At 36.6% G+C, this 13,818-nt stretch overlaps 1 protein-coding gene across 1 annotated transcript in view; it reads left to right on the top strand.

The window, feature by feature from the left end:
* Positions 1 to 8,761, top strand: part of TET1 (tet methylcytosine dioxygenase 1) — a 126,615-nt gene extending 117,854 nt beyond the window's left edge. The window contains exon 11 of the mRNA XM_030335059.1: positions 1,084 to 8,761. Coding sequence (XP_030190919.1) covers positions 1,084 to 2,099 — 1,016 coding nt within the window. The 3' untranslated portion in view covers positions 2,100 to 8,761. The remainder of the gene's footprint in view (positions 1 to 1,083) is intronic.
* Positions 8,762 to 13,818: the final 5,057 nt, after the last annotated feature.

The following is a 13,818-nucleotide window of genomic DNA, read 5'->3' as shown; positions in this document are numbered from 1 at the left end:
AACAGGCTCCAGGCTCTGAGCTGTCAGCACAGAGCCCGACGTGGGGCTCAAACTCACGGACCTCGAGATCATGACCTGAGCCGAAGTCGGCCGCTTAACCAACCAAGCCACCCAGGCGCCCCTACTGCTATGTTTTTAATACTATATACCTTGATGGGGTGCTTGGGTGGCTCAGTTGGTTAAGTGGCCAATTCTTGATTTCAGCTTAGGTCATGATCTTGTGCACACATGTGCTCTCTGTCTCCTTCTCAAAATAAATAAACTTTAAAAAAAAAAAAATAATACATACCCTGTTGGTAGCGCTCTGCACAATATTAGGCTTATAACCCTGTATCTTTTTGTAATCTTAACCCATAAGCACTATTCTTTTAGTGTATTATTTATTTATTTTGAGAGAGAATGGCATCACGAACAGAGTGGGAGAGAGAGGGAGAGGGAGACAGTGAATCCCAAACAGGCTCATGCTGTTGTCACAGAAAGCAACAGGGGGCTTGAACTCACAAATTGTGAGATGTACCTGAGCCAAAAGCAAGAGTTAGACACTGAACTGACTGAGCCACCTAGGTGCCTCTTCAACTAAAACTTCTTCTGTGACTTCCTTTGCCTAGTAATTAACTTTGCCAGTTATGATGTTATCATGACCCAGAAATATTTATAAACTATTACTTATTTTTACTTTTTTGGAAATGAGATCACGCAATAATCTCTTTGGGTAGAAATATTGTTCTGAATCATCATGTTATTACCTGTGTTGTATTCCAAGGTATAATTTCAATATTTACTTTATAGCCAATTAGGTTGTTTCTAATTTCTTAGTATTTTAATCACTGGGCATCCTTCTGGCTAAATGTGTACCCAGGGAAGCATTCTTTAAGGAAATTTGTTGGTTGGAAAAGCATACCAAACTACATGCGATTTTTAAACTATGCTTGTATGTTTGTCTTAAAGTAAATAGAACAAAACTGACCAACACTGCCATCATCAATGTTTTGTCATGTATTTCTCTTTAAAATACTCCTTAAAGACAACTACCTAAAGTAGTTTGTACTTATCTTCGCATTTGGTGTCCTTTTCTCTGTTTAGGGAATAAAACCGAAGCCTTGCACCTTGAAATAAAAAATGAAACTGAACCCCATTTTATCTTCAAAGGTTCGGACAACACTAAAACCTACTCATTGACCCCATCCATTCCTCACACATGGAAAGAGGCTAACATACCTCCAAGTCTCTCCTGGTCCCCTAAGACTGTGTCGGCCACAACAGCTCCTTTTAAGAACGATGTGTCGTCAGTTTCGTACGGGTTTTCAGAAAGAAGTAGCAATCCTCACTGCACAATGCCTTCTGCGAGACACGGTGGTGCTAATGCAGCTGCGGGGGAAGGCGCTGGAATTGCACAGCCTGGTGAAGTGGTTCCTCTTCCCACCTTGTCTACTCCCATGCCAGATTCCTTGGTTTATTCTGAGCCTCCCACTGGTCCATCTGAACAGCTATCTTCTAATCATCCAAACCAGCACCCCCCATTCACCGCCTCTCCTCATGACCTTGCGTCCTCTCTGGTGGAAGAAGATGAGCCACACTCTGAAGCAGATGAGCCTCTCTCAGATGATCCCCTCTCAGATGACCCCCTGTCACCTGCTGAGGAGAAATTGCCTCACATTGATGAGTACTGGTCAGACAGTGAGCACATCTTCTTGGATGCCAACATTGGTGGGGTGGCTATCGCGCCTGCTCATGGCTCCGTTTTGATCGAGTGTGCCCGGCGAGAGCTTCACGCGACGACTCCTGTCGAACACCCAAACCGGAATCATCCCACACGCCTCTCCCTTGTCTTCTACCAGCACAAAAACCTGAATAAGCCCCAACATGGTTTTGAACTAAACAAAATGAAGTTTGAGGCTAAAGAAGCTAAGAATAAGAAAACTAAGGCCTCAGAGCAGAAAGACCAGGCAGCTAATGAGGGTCCTGAACTGTCCCCTGAAGTTAATGAATTGAACCAAATTCCTTCTCATAAAGCATTAACATTAACCCATGACAATATTGTCACAGTGTCCCCCTATGCTCTCACACATGTTGCAGGGCCCTATAACCATTGGGTCTGAAAGCTTTTCTCCCCTTCTTAATGCCTTTGCTAGTTTTGTGTATTTTTTCAAGGTGCTGTTAAAAGAAAGTCATGTTGTCGTTTACTTATATCTTCATCTCACCCATTTGAAGGCTGAGGTAAAAAAAAACAAAAAAAAAAACAAAAATGGGGTGGGTATTTCTTAACTGTGACTATATTTTGACAATTGGTAGAAGGTGCACATTTTAAGCAAAAATAAAAGTTTTATAGTTTTCAATACATAAAGAAATGTTTTGGTTAGGTGTTAACCTTGATAGAATCACTCAGTTTGGTGCTTTAAATTAAGTCTGTTTACTATGAAACAAGAGTCATTTTTAGAGGATTTTAACAGGTTCATGTGCTATGATGTAAAATCAAGACACAGTGTTAACTCTACACAGCTCCTGGTGCTTACCCACATCAACAGTTAAAAATAAGCTGCATTATTTTTTCATGGTGCCATTGTTCCAACATCTTCCAATCATTGCTAGAAAATCGGCATATTCCTTTGAAATAAACCAATGAAATGTTTTCTCTCAAAATATCTCTCCTGTATAAAATAATTCATTATTGTTAATAATGGTTGGAGGCTGTTCATAAATTGTAAATATATATTTTAAAAGCACTTTCTATTTTTAAAAGTAACTTGAAATAGTATAGTATAAGAATCCTATTGTCTATTGTTTATGCATATTTGCATACAAGAGAAATCATTTATTGCTGTGTAGAGTTCCATCTTGTTAACTGCAATATGTATTCTAATCATGTATATGGTTTGTTGTGTTCTTTTTTTTTAATGTGTCCTCATGCAAATATTAGCTACTTATAAAATAGTTAGAACATGCAAAAATTGTTCATTTTCTCTAAAGTCGGAATTAGGAAGCGTATCACCGATATCGATTAACGTTTTATTTGGAGCTGAGTAAGAGTGCTCTCTTCTGATTTATCAAGCAACAGTGGCCCCAATTTACTTTCCCTCCAGCTTTCTCAGTATAATCATGAAAGGTTTTTCCAAAAGGAGATGAAACACAGTAGGAATCAGAAGAGTCAAATGCTTCTAAAGTTTCAAGGTGTTCAAATATAAAAATAAAGTAGCAAAAACCCTACCCATCCCAACTGCCTTATTTGTTCTTAAAATCATTCTGGTACAGAATAAGAATAAAATTCCCGTAGGAATCTTTTAAAAATAAATTCCCTATCATCATCACATATCCACACATCCGAAACAGTAGGAATGGTATTGCCCATTAATACTAATCCAAAGTAGTTGATTTAAGCACATTCGTTCTAGGAAAATGAAAACTCATCTTCTCTGATAATTGCCTATGTTCTAGGTAACAGGAAAATAGGCATTCCATTTATGTTAGCCCTCCCATTATATATTCCCATTATTTTATTGGCTCATTTTATAACAAAACAAAAAGGATTGCCCGAGCAAAATGTTTAGAACAAGAAATTTCAATGAAATACTTGATTCTGTTAAAATGCAGAGGTGCTATAACATTCAAAGTGTCAGATTCCTTGGGAGTGTGGAAAACCTAATTAATGGTGCTTCTCCCTTGGAAATGCCATAGGAAGCCCACAACTGCTAACACTCAACAATTTTGGTGCAAAAGCAAACAGTTCCAGCAAGCTCTCTAAAGAAAAACTCATTGTAACTTATATTAAAATAATATATGGTGCAAAGTATCAGTTTCAAGCTTTTGACTAATACAAGTAAAGGAATATGAAGGGATTGTATATAACAAATATCCATTGGTAGACCATCATCTTGTACAAGTAGATTTCTGCTTCTTGAATATGTAAAATAGGGTGATTCATTGACTTGTTTTAGTATTTTGTGTGCCTTAGATTTCCGTTTTAAAACATGTATATTTTTGTGAGCCTAAGGTTTCTTATACATATAAGTATATAAATAAGTGATTGTTTATTGTTTCTGCTGCTTCAATAAGATATTTACTAGTATTAGACTATCAGGAATACGCCCTTGTGATATTTCATTTTAGATATTAGGCCTTAGCTCCCACTAGAAATTATTTCATCACCAGATTTAATGGATCAAGTTTTAACACCCTTTATCCATCCATCCATCTTCTTACCATTCAACGCTTACTAAATGTCTGCAGAATTTAAATGTTAGCTTTTGATTTTCTTTGAATCGCCTCCCATGACAAAGTAAACTTGAAGAATTTAAATCCTAAAAGATGTTTTTATCCATGGTTTTCAAAGAAACAGCAAGTTTCCTTCAAAAGAATCCATTATAATATATCTGCAGAAATTCCCATCAGGGTCACTAACTGAATAAGTTTCTTAACAACTGAACTTGAAGCTCCAGTGTTGACTTAGGGGAATATTGAAAATTGTGAAGTTGGCTGCAGTTGCCCCAAAAACATATATGAAAATATCCCTTCTCAACTAAAATGTTTTCCATTCCTTATTATAATTCACACCATCAATAGCCTGCCTCAACCGATAACTCCATGGTGCGAACCACACGTGATCCCTACTTTGTTGGACGTTACTTCATAAGTTTAAATTAGCAGTTTACCATCCCTTTGTCTGCCCTGTGATTTTTTTTTTTAACTCCTGCTTATTCAATGTTCTACAGCATTGTGATTGTATGCTAGCAACACTGCTTTTAGACTGCTTTTATGAAGCAAGGAAATAAATTTGTTTGAAATGACATTTTCACTAGAAAACTGGTCATCTAACATTATTTCTACACCTCTTATGTTTTACTGTCACGATCACCTTTTGCTTCACCTCTCTTACAGCACTCAAATTGAGTTTTTGAATCTTCTGCCTTTGTTCATGGTATGATAATTGAATTCATTGATACGTGATCCCGTGTTAACCCAACCTGTCCATAATATGTTACAAACTTACTAACTGCAATGAACTGCCTATTTTAGAATCCTACAATATATCACTCTGCCCTTCAGACTCCCATTTCTAATGGCTCTCAGGCCATGGTTGGAAAAAAATGTTTTCTTCTGCTTATCAGCCTCACCTGTATCTTCCAATCCATCTACAAAGTACCAAGTACATCACGTCATAGACCTAATTGAAACATATTATTGGAAAGTGAGGCTAGCTGAAAATGTATAGCTGTAGGTAAATTTTTGCAATATGTTAGCAAAATGTTTGCAGCTTACCCTTCTAACATCTTTGTTATGCAATCTGCATGTGAAATAATTTAATTTGTTAAATATAGAATTTCAACTAGATGAAATCCGTAAGCAATTTACTTAAGACATAACCCCAGTACATACTTAATTGAATGCATACCCTTGTGTAAATGAGATAACAATTCATATGAAGTAACCTACTTTCTAATGTTATTGCTTCAGTGGATTTGAATGGATCATCATTTATTCCACAATAGCATGTATGAAAATAACCCCAAACTACTTAAGTTTATTCTTTAAGACAAATTCTATTCAGATTTTTTTATCTGGGACAAAGTTTTGACATTGCATGACAACTTCCACCTATAGCGAGCACAGGACTTCCTTTGAATGTGCTGAGTAAATCAGTAGCTGTATGTGACTTTTAATAATATATAGCTACCTTCTATTTCACAACTTCTTGCTGCATGGAAATTTCTTTTTAGTCTAGATTTAGTACAACTGTGAGTTTTGATCTTCTGTACAATTTTATGACAAGAATTGTGAAGTAATATGGTAGTGGCCTCTCATAGCCCTGGAAGACACCTTAGAAGTCCTATAGTTAAATTACTGGGGCCTAAAGAGCAGATGTTAATGTCAGTGTATAACTTACGTTTATAAATAGAATTTAAACCATCAAATGAAGGCCACTTTGTTGTGCGTAGGAGGATTTTAGGAAACAAACTTGATTTCCTCACCCAGGGAGTATTGTATCACTGGGAAATAACCTTATTGCAGTACATGTGAAAGATAAAAATGGCCTTTTATTTTTTCTATTACTTTTTTTGTTTGGTTTGGTTTTTTATTTATTTATTTTTTTGTTTGTTTTCCTGAGGGCTTCAGGAAAATAAGTCAAGTGAAATTGGATCAAGATTCCCCTGTGTGGGAAATCTAGCTGACTTTTACCTATGAAGTTGTCCTGTTAACTAATCCAACAAAATGTGGCAATAGTCTTATTTGCTATTTCAATAAAAAATATATATACATCAAGTACTTACACGGTACAGGCTTTTATTTCCCCTGGAACAATTATTAGGCATATATAAGGAGTTATGAAAAATTGAATGATTAAAAGAATTGGAGAAAGTATATCCAGTGTATATATATATACTACCTTGCCATGGTTGTACAGTCTAGTCACACCTCCTGCCAAGTTGGCCTCACAAGTAAATCCTAGCATAGTTAATTTTGAAGTGATTGTCTACCTGTATTAGAATACTGTTTTATTGTGCACAGTTCCTAAACTTGCCCATAAGTGTATTGAACTTGTAACTTCATTGTCAACAGTAAGGTACACTCAACCAAGTGATGATAATGAGTGCCCTGATTCCTGAAGAGTCTGGACTTATCTAAATCAAAATTGTGCTCCATTTTGAGCTTTCTTCTAACAGGTTGAGAAAATGATGCCACTTATGGCTCTGGAATTCAATTCAGAAAGAATCAGCATGTCTATCAGAAGCTGGATTCATGTATTTTCTTAGAACGTATTAAGATTTATTGGCGGGTTTTTGTTGTTTCTTTGTTTTCTTTTCTCATGTATAAAAGAGTGTCTAAGTTCTTCTTTTAATTTTGGAAATGATAAAACTGGCTTTTATGCAAGACATCACTCTTTTTGTCTTGAACTCTACAAACTTCAATTCTCTTTATTCCAGTACATCTAGGTGACTTTGTTTCAATCCCCTTGTCTTCTGGGCACCTGATCAAATACCACTGTTTACTTCGAAAGGCATGTATTTTATTCCTTCAAGTAATCCAAAGGTATTCCTCATTTTGCCACTCCTAATTTTCACTTCTCCTTTAAGGGCCCCACAATGTGTTTCTCTTTTGATAGTATGCAATATTTAATATATCTAGCTTTAGAAGTCAAACCCTTGTCTCAGCTTTGTTGGCCATACTTTTCCCATTCCTACTGTGATACCATGATCCCGCCGGGATCACAAGTTTTTCTTGTTTGTTCAGCCATACTTGTCCCCTATAACTGAAGCAAAACTTAGTCTAAGGTAGGAATGTTATTATCAGATTTTAAACACATTACATCTGATTTAACCGATTTATGTTTGTGCGCAACTTGCGAAACTCCTGTTGAATAGTTTAACCTAGTTTTCCTAAAATAGAAATTTTGTCCCCAGCAGCTGTTATGAAAGGCATTCTCTCTTGTCTTGTTCATCAGAAAAAAATCTTGCAGCTGTCAGAAACATGTTCACTTTTGGAGAGACAGTATTAAGAAGTAATTTCCTTCTTCATTTGGCTAGGTATAGACTTGCCATCTTTGACCAGAAACTGTGCTTGTTATTTTTTGTTTTTCATTTCACTGACGCTATGCTGTTACTAGTGTACTTTCATTCTTTTTACAGTTTTTATCCTTTCCTCTGATTTTCTTTAAATTAAAATTCTATTGCTTCCTCTCCCTGTTCTGCCTCCATTCCCCATGCTCCCTACACATATACACATGGTTCATTTCAAGAATAGCAGTGATCTTGGTCAAGGTGTCTTTTCCTGCCTTCTAAAATCATGTTTCACAAATCCTTTGTGGAATAATACCAAAAAGAATCAACATATTTTATTTAGCCATTTTTGGGTAGAGGCAAATTCAGTTTTTAGGATTAGATAGTGGTCATGCGCCCATTGTTCTCTTTAGCAATCCCAACAATGTTTGTCTCTTAACTTGTTTATTAGTGCTTGAGTGTTTTGCAAAAAAAATTGTATAAGAAGTTAAATATTCTAGCACTATTTCTGCATAGCTTTGCTATTTCTGTACAATACATTATACTAATTATAAGTTGTCTGACCAGTGACTTTGAATTAATAACAGGTCTGATTTCTAGAGTAGATATATATTTTTTTTGCACGTTTTATCTCCTGGCCCAGTTTTGTGGATGATATCTACTTTCTAATGTAAATTTACCCCTTTAAAAATTGGGTTTTGACAATAATAGGAAATATTCTAAAATCTGGGTGAGAAAGGTTAAAAATGAACTGAAAGTAACTTGAGGAATTCTTAAAGATGGGATAAATCAGTTATCAGGAGTTCTGAGTGTAATAGGGGGGATTTAAGGGGCAGAGAGGAGGGAGATTTGTGCCCCTATTCACAATCTGCTGGTTCACTCCACCAGCCCAGCCAAAAATTCATTAATAGCTCTCCTCCCCACCCTATAAGTTTTATGTGAAAAATAGCTCAAAATGAGGAACCATTTTGAATGCAAATATGGTAGTAAGAAAATTATAATCCCTGTATTTTATAATGTTTTAGGTTATCCAAATGCTTTACAATGTGCTCATTTTTTCTCCCCAACACTGAGGGTTGGACAGATGTCCAAATGTTCCCGTCTTACTGGTGGTGAACCTGCTGATTGGCAAGAGTAGCAAATGGCTTGCTCCAAGTCATACACCAAGTCAACCCATCTGAGACTAAAGCATTTCATATCTGCAGACTGCTAAGTGCATTTCTGCATCAGGGCGTCTGGGTGCCTCAGTCAGTTAAGTGTCTGACTTTGGCTTAGGGCATGATCTCACAGTTCACAAGTTCAAGCCCCACATCGGGGTCCAGGCTGGTGGTGTGGAGCCTGCTTGGGATTCTCTCTGCCCCTTCCCTGTGTGCACACTCTCCCTCTCAAAAATAAATAAATGCATTTCGGCATCATAAACAATGACTTAGTATTAGTGGGTAGAAATTTTGTCAGACCAGATCTAAGAATAATGTAAACCCTATTTAACATATGCAAAACATGTTTCTGACGTATTTTGTTTCCACTATTTATTTAGCCAGTGATTTCTTAATGCATACTTTGGAAGGTCTCCCTAAATTCCCAGAACTTTTGCATTAGGGCTTAGATTAATGAAGTTTCAGTTTTTCCCCTGTAAATAAACCTTTTAATAAGGAATGTCCCTGTGCTACGAAAACAAAGGGAAACCTCAATAATAATTGTTTAAAAAATACTACTTTTAAAAAGACTAAGATCAGCAGTTCATAATCAAAGTTTAATGTATTTGTTATATTGAAGTGCAGGTTTCTAGAAGGGAATGTGCTCAGTAAACTGACTATTTTAGTTTTCAGGTACTCAGTAAAAATGTAAAGTTGTTGACATCTCTAAGAGATCGTACTGTCTCCCACTTATTTAAATTTGTTTTGTTTTGTTTTTCCTTCCTCTTTGTTTCCAGCCATATAAAGTCTCTAGTCAAAGTTTAAACATACCTTTGCCCAGAGAGTTAAGAAAAATAATGAGATGTATTTGTAAAGCTTTTAGTAAGTTCTTTGTAAAAATAAAGAGGTAGGATATTTTGCCTATTCCATCAGTACATTATGGGTTGCTAATGAAAAACCCAAACTTCCCTAAATAGTCAAAATAAATTCCACTTTTGGTGATTTGATTCAGTAACTGCCTATCCTCACTAATTAATGCCTGTTTGTGATATTCTAAAATGGCTGACAACATAGGACCTTACAAAAACAGCTCTTAAAAAAAAAGCAAAACAAAGATTAAATATTTTTTATTACTATGTATGGTCATTTTTTTTAAACTTCTATAACAGATAACATTGTGATAGGTGCTTTAAGAGAAATATTTTTCCAGAAACGGTTTTATAGTAATAAAGGGGGGGGGGGGGGGGGGGGGGCAGCTTTTGCATTGTTACCTATGGGTGGATGGTCATCTTTGAGTTACTAAGAAATCATGAAGTGTTCCCTGAAGAGAAATTTGTAAAGCTACTTGGCAGAAGGAAAAGCATTACTTTCTAGTTTCTTCATTTTCTCTTGTGTTATATGATGACCTACCAAGTAGATTCACGTGCATATCAATACTTTGGTTCAAAGGAGAAGAATGAGTACTTCTCAATAGTGGGAGTGAAATATTCACAGATACTTCATCATGGGGAAATAGAGTAGTACTGACCTTTCAATAAAGAAGTATCAATTTCACAAGTTAATATTCCTGTCTCTAGGTGACTTTTCCTCCTCTGAGGGTATATTTACTATTTATTTTGTACCTTTGATTTTTTGCTTAGGGGGATTTATTTTTACCTATTGCAGTCCTACTGTATTAAATATCCCATACAATGAAATAAGTTAATAAGAAAAAGATTTTAAAATTCTACAAAATCTGGTTTTGGTTCTTAACATATGGGAGAAACTGTTTAAAGAAAAAGCACTTCACCATGCAGAAGGGAAAGAAATAATCTTAATTGTGATGATTACAGTTCAACATGTAGTGCTCTGCATACAAGGGAACACTTATTAGCAGTACTTGAAGACTTGTGAGTTGGAATTGCATGTTACTTGAAAGAACCTAATTAAGCTAAATTTTGGTGCACAGCAGTTGTACATGATTTCATGTTTATGTAGCAAAATGCATTGAAATGTACTAGTATTGAAACATACATGTAAAGATAGTTGTGGAAATTGTCTATTATATTTTCCTTGTGTGTCTCATTTATTTAGAGCATAAAGTTTCTTTTTTATTAAGTGTTCTAACTGAATAAGGCTAAATGAATACTGTAATTGAAATTATATTTTAAATCTTTGTCATGAGTTTTTAAAAAAACTATTGCAAATTGTATCATTCCTGATTACACGGAACTTTGTGGGTGGTTTTAAATAAATTTTATACTTCTATTTTGCACCTGGTAGTCTAATTTTTCTTTCCTCTTCAAAATAATATTTTAAAATTTTAATATCAAATAAAAATCACACATTTTTAACTATATAAGGCTATAAGATTTAATATTTAGAGATGTTCAAATGTATGAATTTTGCTCAACCTAAATCAAGATGGCTACATGTATGGAATAATTATATGCCCAAAACTTTGCATTTTATATAAATCTTTAACTCCCACAGTGATGCTATTAAGTAAGGACTCTTATTAACCCCATTTTACAGATCAATTCTGAAGCTTTAAGTGGCTAAGATCATACCCCTAGTGGGGCGCCTGGGTGGCTCAGTCGGTTAAGCGTCCGACCTCAGCTCGGGTCATAATCTCATGCTCCATGAATTCGAGCCCTGCGCACAGGCCCTGTGCTGACAGCTCAGAGCCTGGAGCCTGCTTTGGATTCTGTGTCTCTGTCTCTCTCTACCCCTCTCCTGCTCTCTCTCTCTCTCTCTCTCAAAAATAAACATTAAAAATTTATTTTATTTTATTTTATTTTATTTTTTTAAATTTACATCCAAGTTAGTCAGCATATAGTGCAACAATGATTTCGGGGGTAAATTCCTTAACGCACCTTACTCATTTAGCCCCCCCCCCCCACAATCCCTCCATTAGGGATTGTTCTCCATATTTAAGAATCTCTTACATTTCATCCCACTCCCTGTTTTTATATTATTTTTGCTTCCCTTCCCTTGTGTTCATCTATTCTGTGTCTTAAAATCCTCATATGAGTGAAGCCGAGTAACACTCCATTGTATATACATACCAAATCTTCTTTATCCATTCATCCATTGATGGACATTTGGGCTCTTTCCATACTTTGGCTATTGTTGATAGTGCTGCTATAAACATTGGGGTGCATGTGTCCCTTCAAAACAGCATACCTGTATCCCTTGAATAAATACCCGGTAGTGCAATTGCTGGGTTGTAGGGTAGTTCTATTTTTTATACAATTTTTCATAGTGATAAACATTAAAACTCTGTATTAAAGGGAATGCACTTAATTAAAGACATTTTTGGGGTGCATGGCTGGCTCAGTCAGAAGAGCATGTAACTCTTGATCTCAGGATCATGAGTTCCAGCCCCACGCTGGGTGTAGAGATTACTTAAATTAAAAAACAAACAAAAAACAAAAAAAACTTAAAAGAAAGACATTTTTTTCATAGTTAAGACATACCATTGGTACAAAATTCAAGAAGTACAAAAGATATTAAAGGAGGAAAAAAGTAATGAACTTCCCACTGATGTGAAATGTTGAGGTCCAGGGGCAAACAGTCAAGAAAGAGTTCTTGAGACATCTCTGGTGGAAAAAGGTGGTTTTATTAAAACACAGGGACAGGATCCATGGGCAGAAAGAACTGCACTGAGGTTGTGAGGAGTGGCTGATTATATTCCTTCAAGTTGGGAGGGGGTTCGGGATAGCTTAAGACTCTAAGGAATTTGGAATCAAGGTTTTCAGGACACTGAGTGATTCACTATTGTTAGGAAAAGGTCATTTACTACTGTCTAGTAAAACATTAGTCGTGAGACCCTCCAGGTGTATATCAGTGGGCCATATGCTTGGAGGATGCTTGTTAACTTGTATCTTGGAGGGTAGAAATAAAGGAAGTTTCCAAAGGGGTTTTTATATGTTACAGACTTACAGGGGTGCCTGGGTGGCTCCGTTGGTTGGACCCATGATTTCAGCTCAGGTCATGGTCTCGCAGTTCTTGTGACTGAGCCCCCAGTTGGGCTCTGTGCTGACAGCGTGGAGCCTGCTTGGGATTCTCTCTCTCCCTCTCTTTCTGCCTTTCTCCCACTCACACACATGTGCAGGAGCTCTCTCTCTCTCCAAATACATGAGCATTAAAAGAAAAAAAAAAAAAAAGACAAGATCCTGGAGTTTGGGCTAATGTCAAGCTAAATTCCCTTTCGCCTTTAGCAAAGTATTAACATCAGGGGAGTTGAGTTTCTTGAGGAAGGTCACTCTGCCTGTCTCAAGGACCTGTCAATGGGCTGTGAATGTAAGGAAGTTTAATTATTTTTCTTTTGCCTTTGTTCTCTAATCACTACCTCTGTTGTCCAATGTTTGTACTAAAGATGCTCCTGGCTACCACTAAAAGTGGCTTAAACAATAAACAGTGCATTTTCTGACTTAACAAGAGATCCAGAGATAAGTGATTCCGGGCTAATAAACTCAGCAATTCAATGATACCAGAGTTCCTGATCTGCAATTCTCTTGGGTTTCCTTCATGGTCTCAAGATTGCTGCGACAACTCAAAGAATCAGGACATTTCCCAACTTTACCTAAAAATCCTAAAGAGGAGTTTACCCTCTCTAGTCTCTTCCTAATCAGTAACAAAACTCAGAAGCCCCTAATATACTACTTTTGTTTCATTGGCCAATATTTTGTCACACAGACATGCCTAAAACAATCACTAGCAGGGAGAATAAGTACCATAATTGGCTTATGCCAATCAATATTTACCTCTTGGGGCTGAAGAAATCCTTTTGTCCTGAAGTCACATCTGAGCAAAATGTGGGCTCTGTCAGCAAAGGAAGAAATAGGGGAGAAAGGCTTTTCAGTAAGCATCCAATCAGTCTGCCAAGCCTAGCCTCACATTTCGTCTTCCCAAAGGCCACCATACTGAGCTGTTTCTTGTGTCTACCCAGAGGCTGCGCACATATGCAAACGAAATAAACATCTGCTTCTCTTTTTTAAATCTAGCAGCCCAGATAAATGTATATAGAACTGTTTTCTTATTTTTTTATTTTTTCATTATGAAAAAAAATTTTTTTAATGTTTATTATTTTTGAGAAAGAAAGAGAGAGAGAGAGCAAGCAAGGGAGGGGCAGAGAGAGAGGGAGACACAGAATCGGAAGCAGGCTCCAGGCTCTGAGCTGTCAGCGCAGAGCCCCACGTGGGGCTCGA

The sequence above is a fragment of the Lynx canadensis genome, chromosome D2 (assembly GCF_007474595.2).
Source record: "Lynx canadensis isolate LIC74 chromosome D2, mLynCan4.pri.v2, whole genome shotgun sequence".
NCBI lineage: Eukaryota > Metazoa > Chordata > Mammalia > Carnivora > Felidae > Lynx > Lynx canadensis.
Note: the sequence above shows the minus strand (reverse complement) of the source record. Positions and strands in the feature narration are given on the sequence as shown.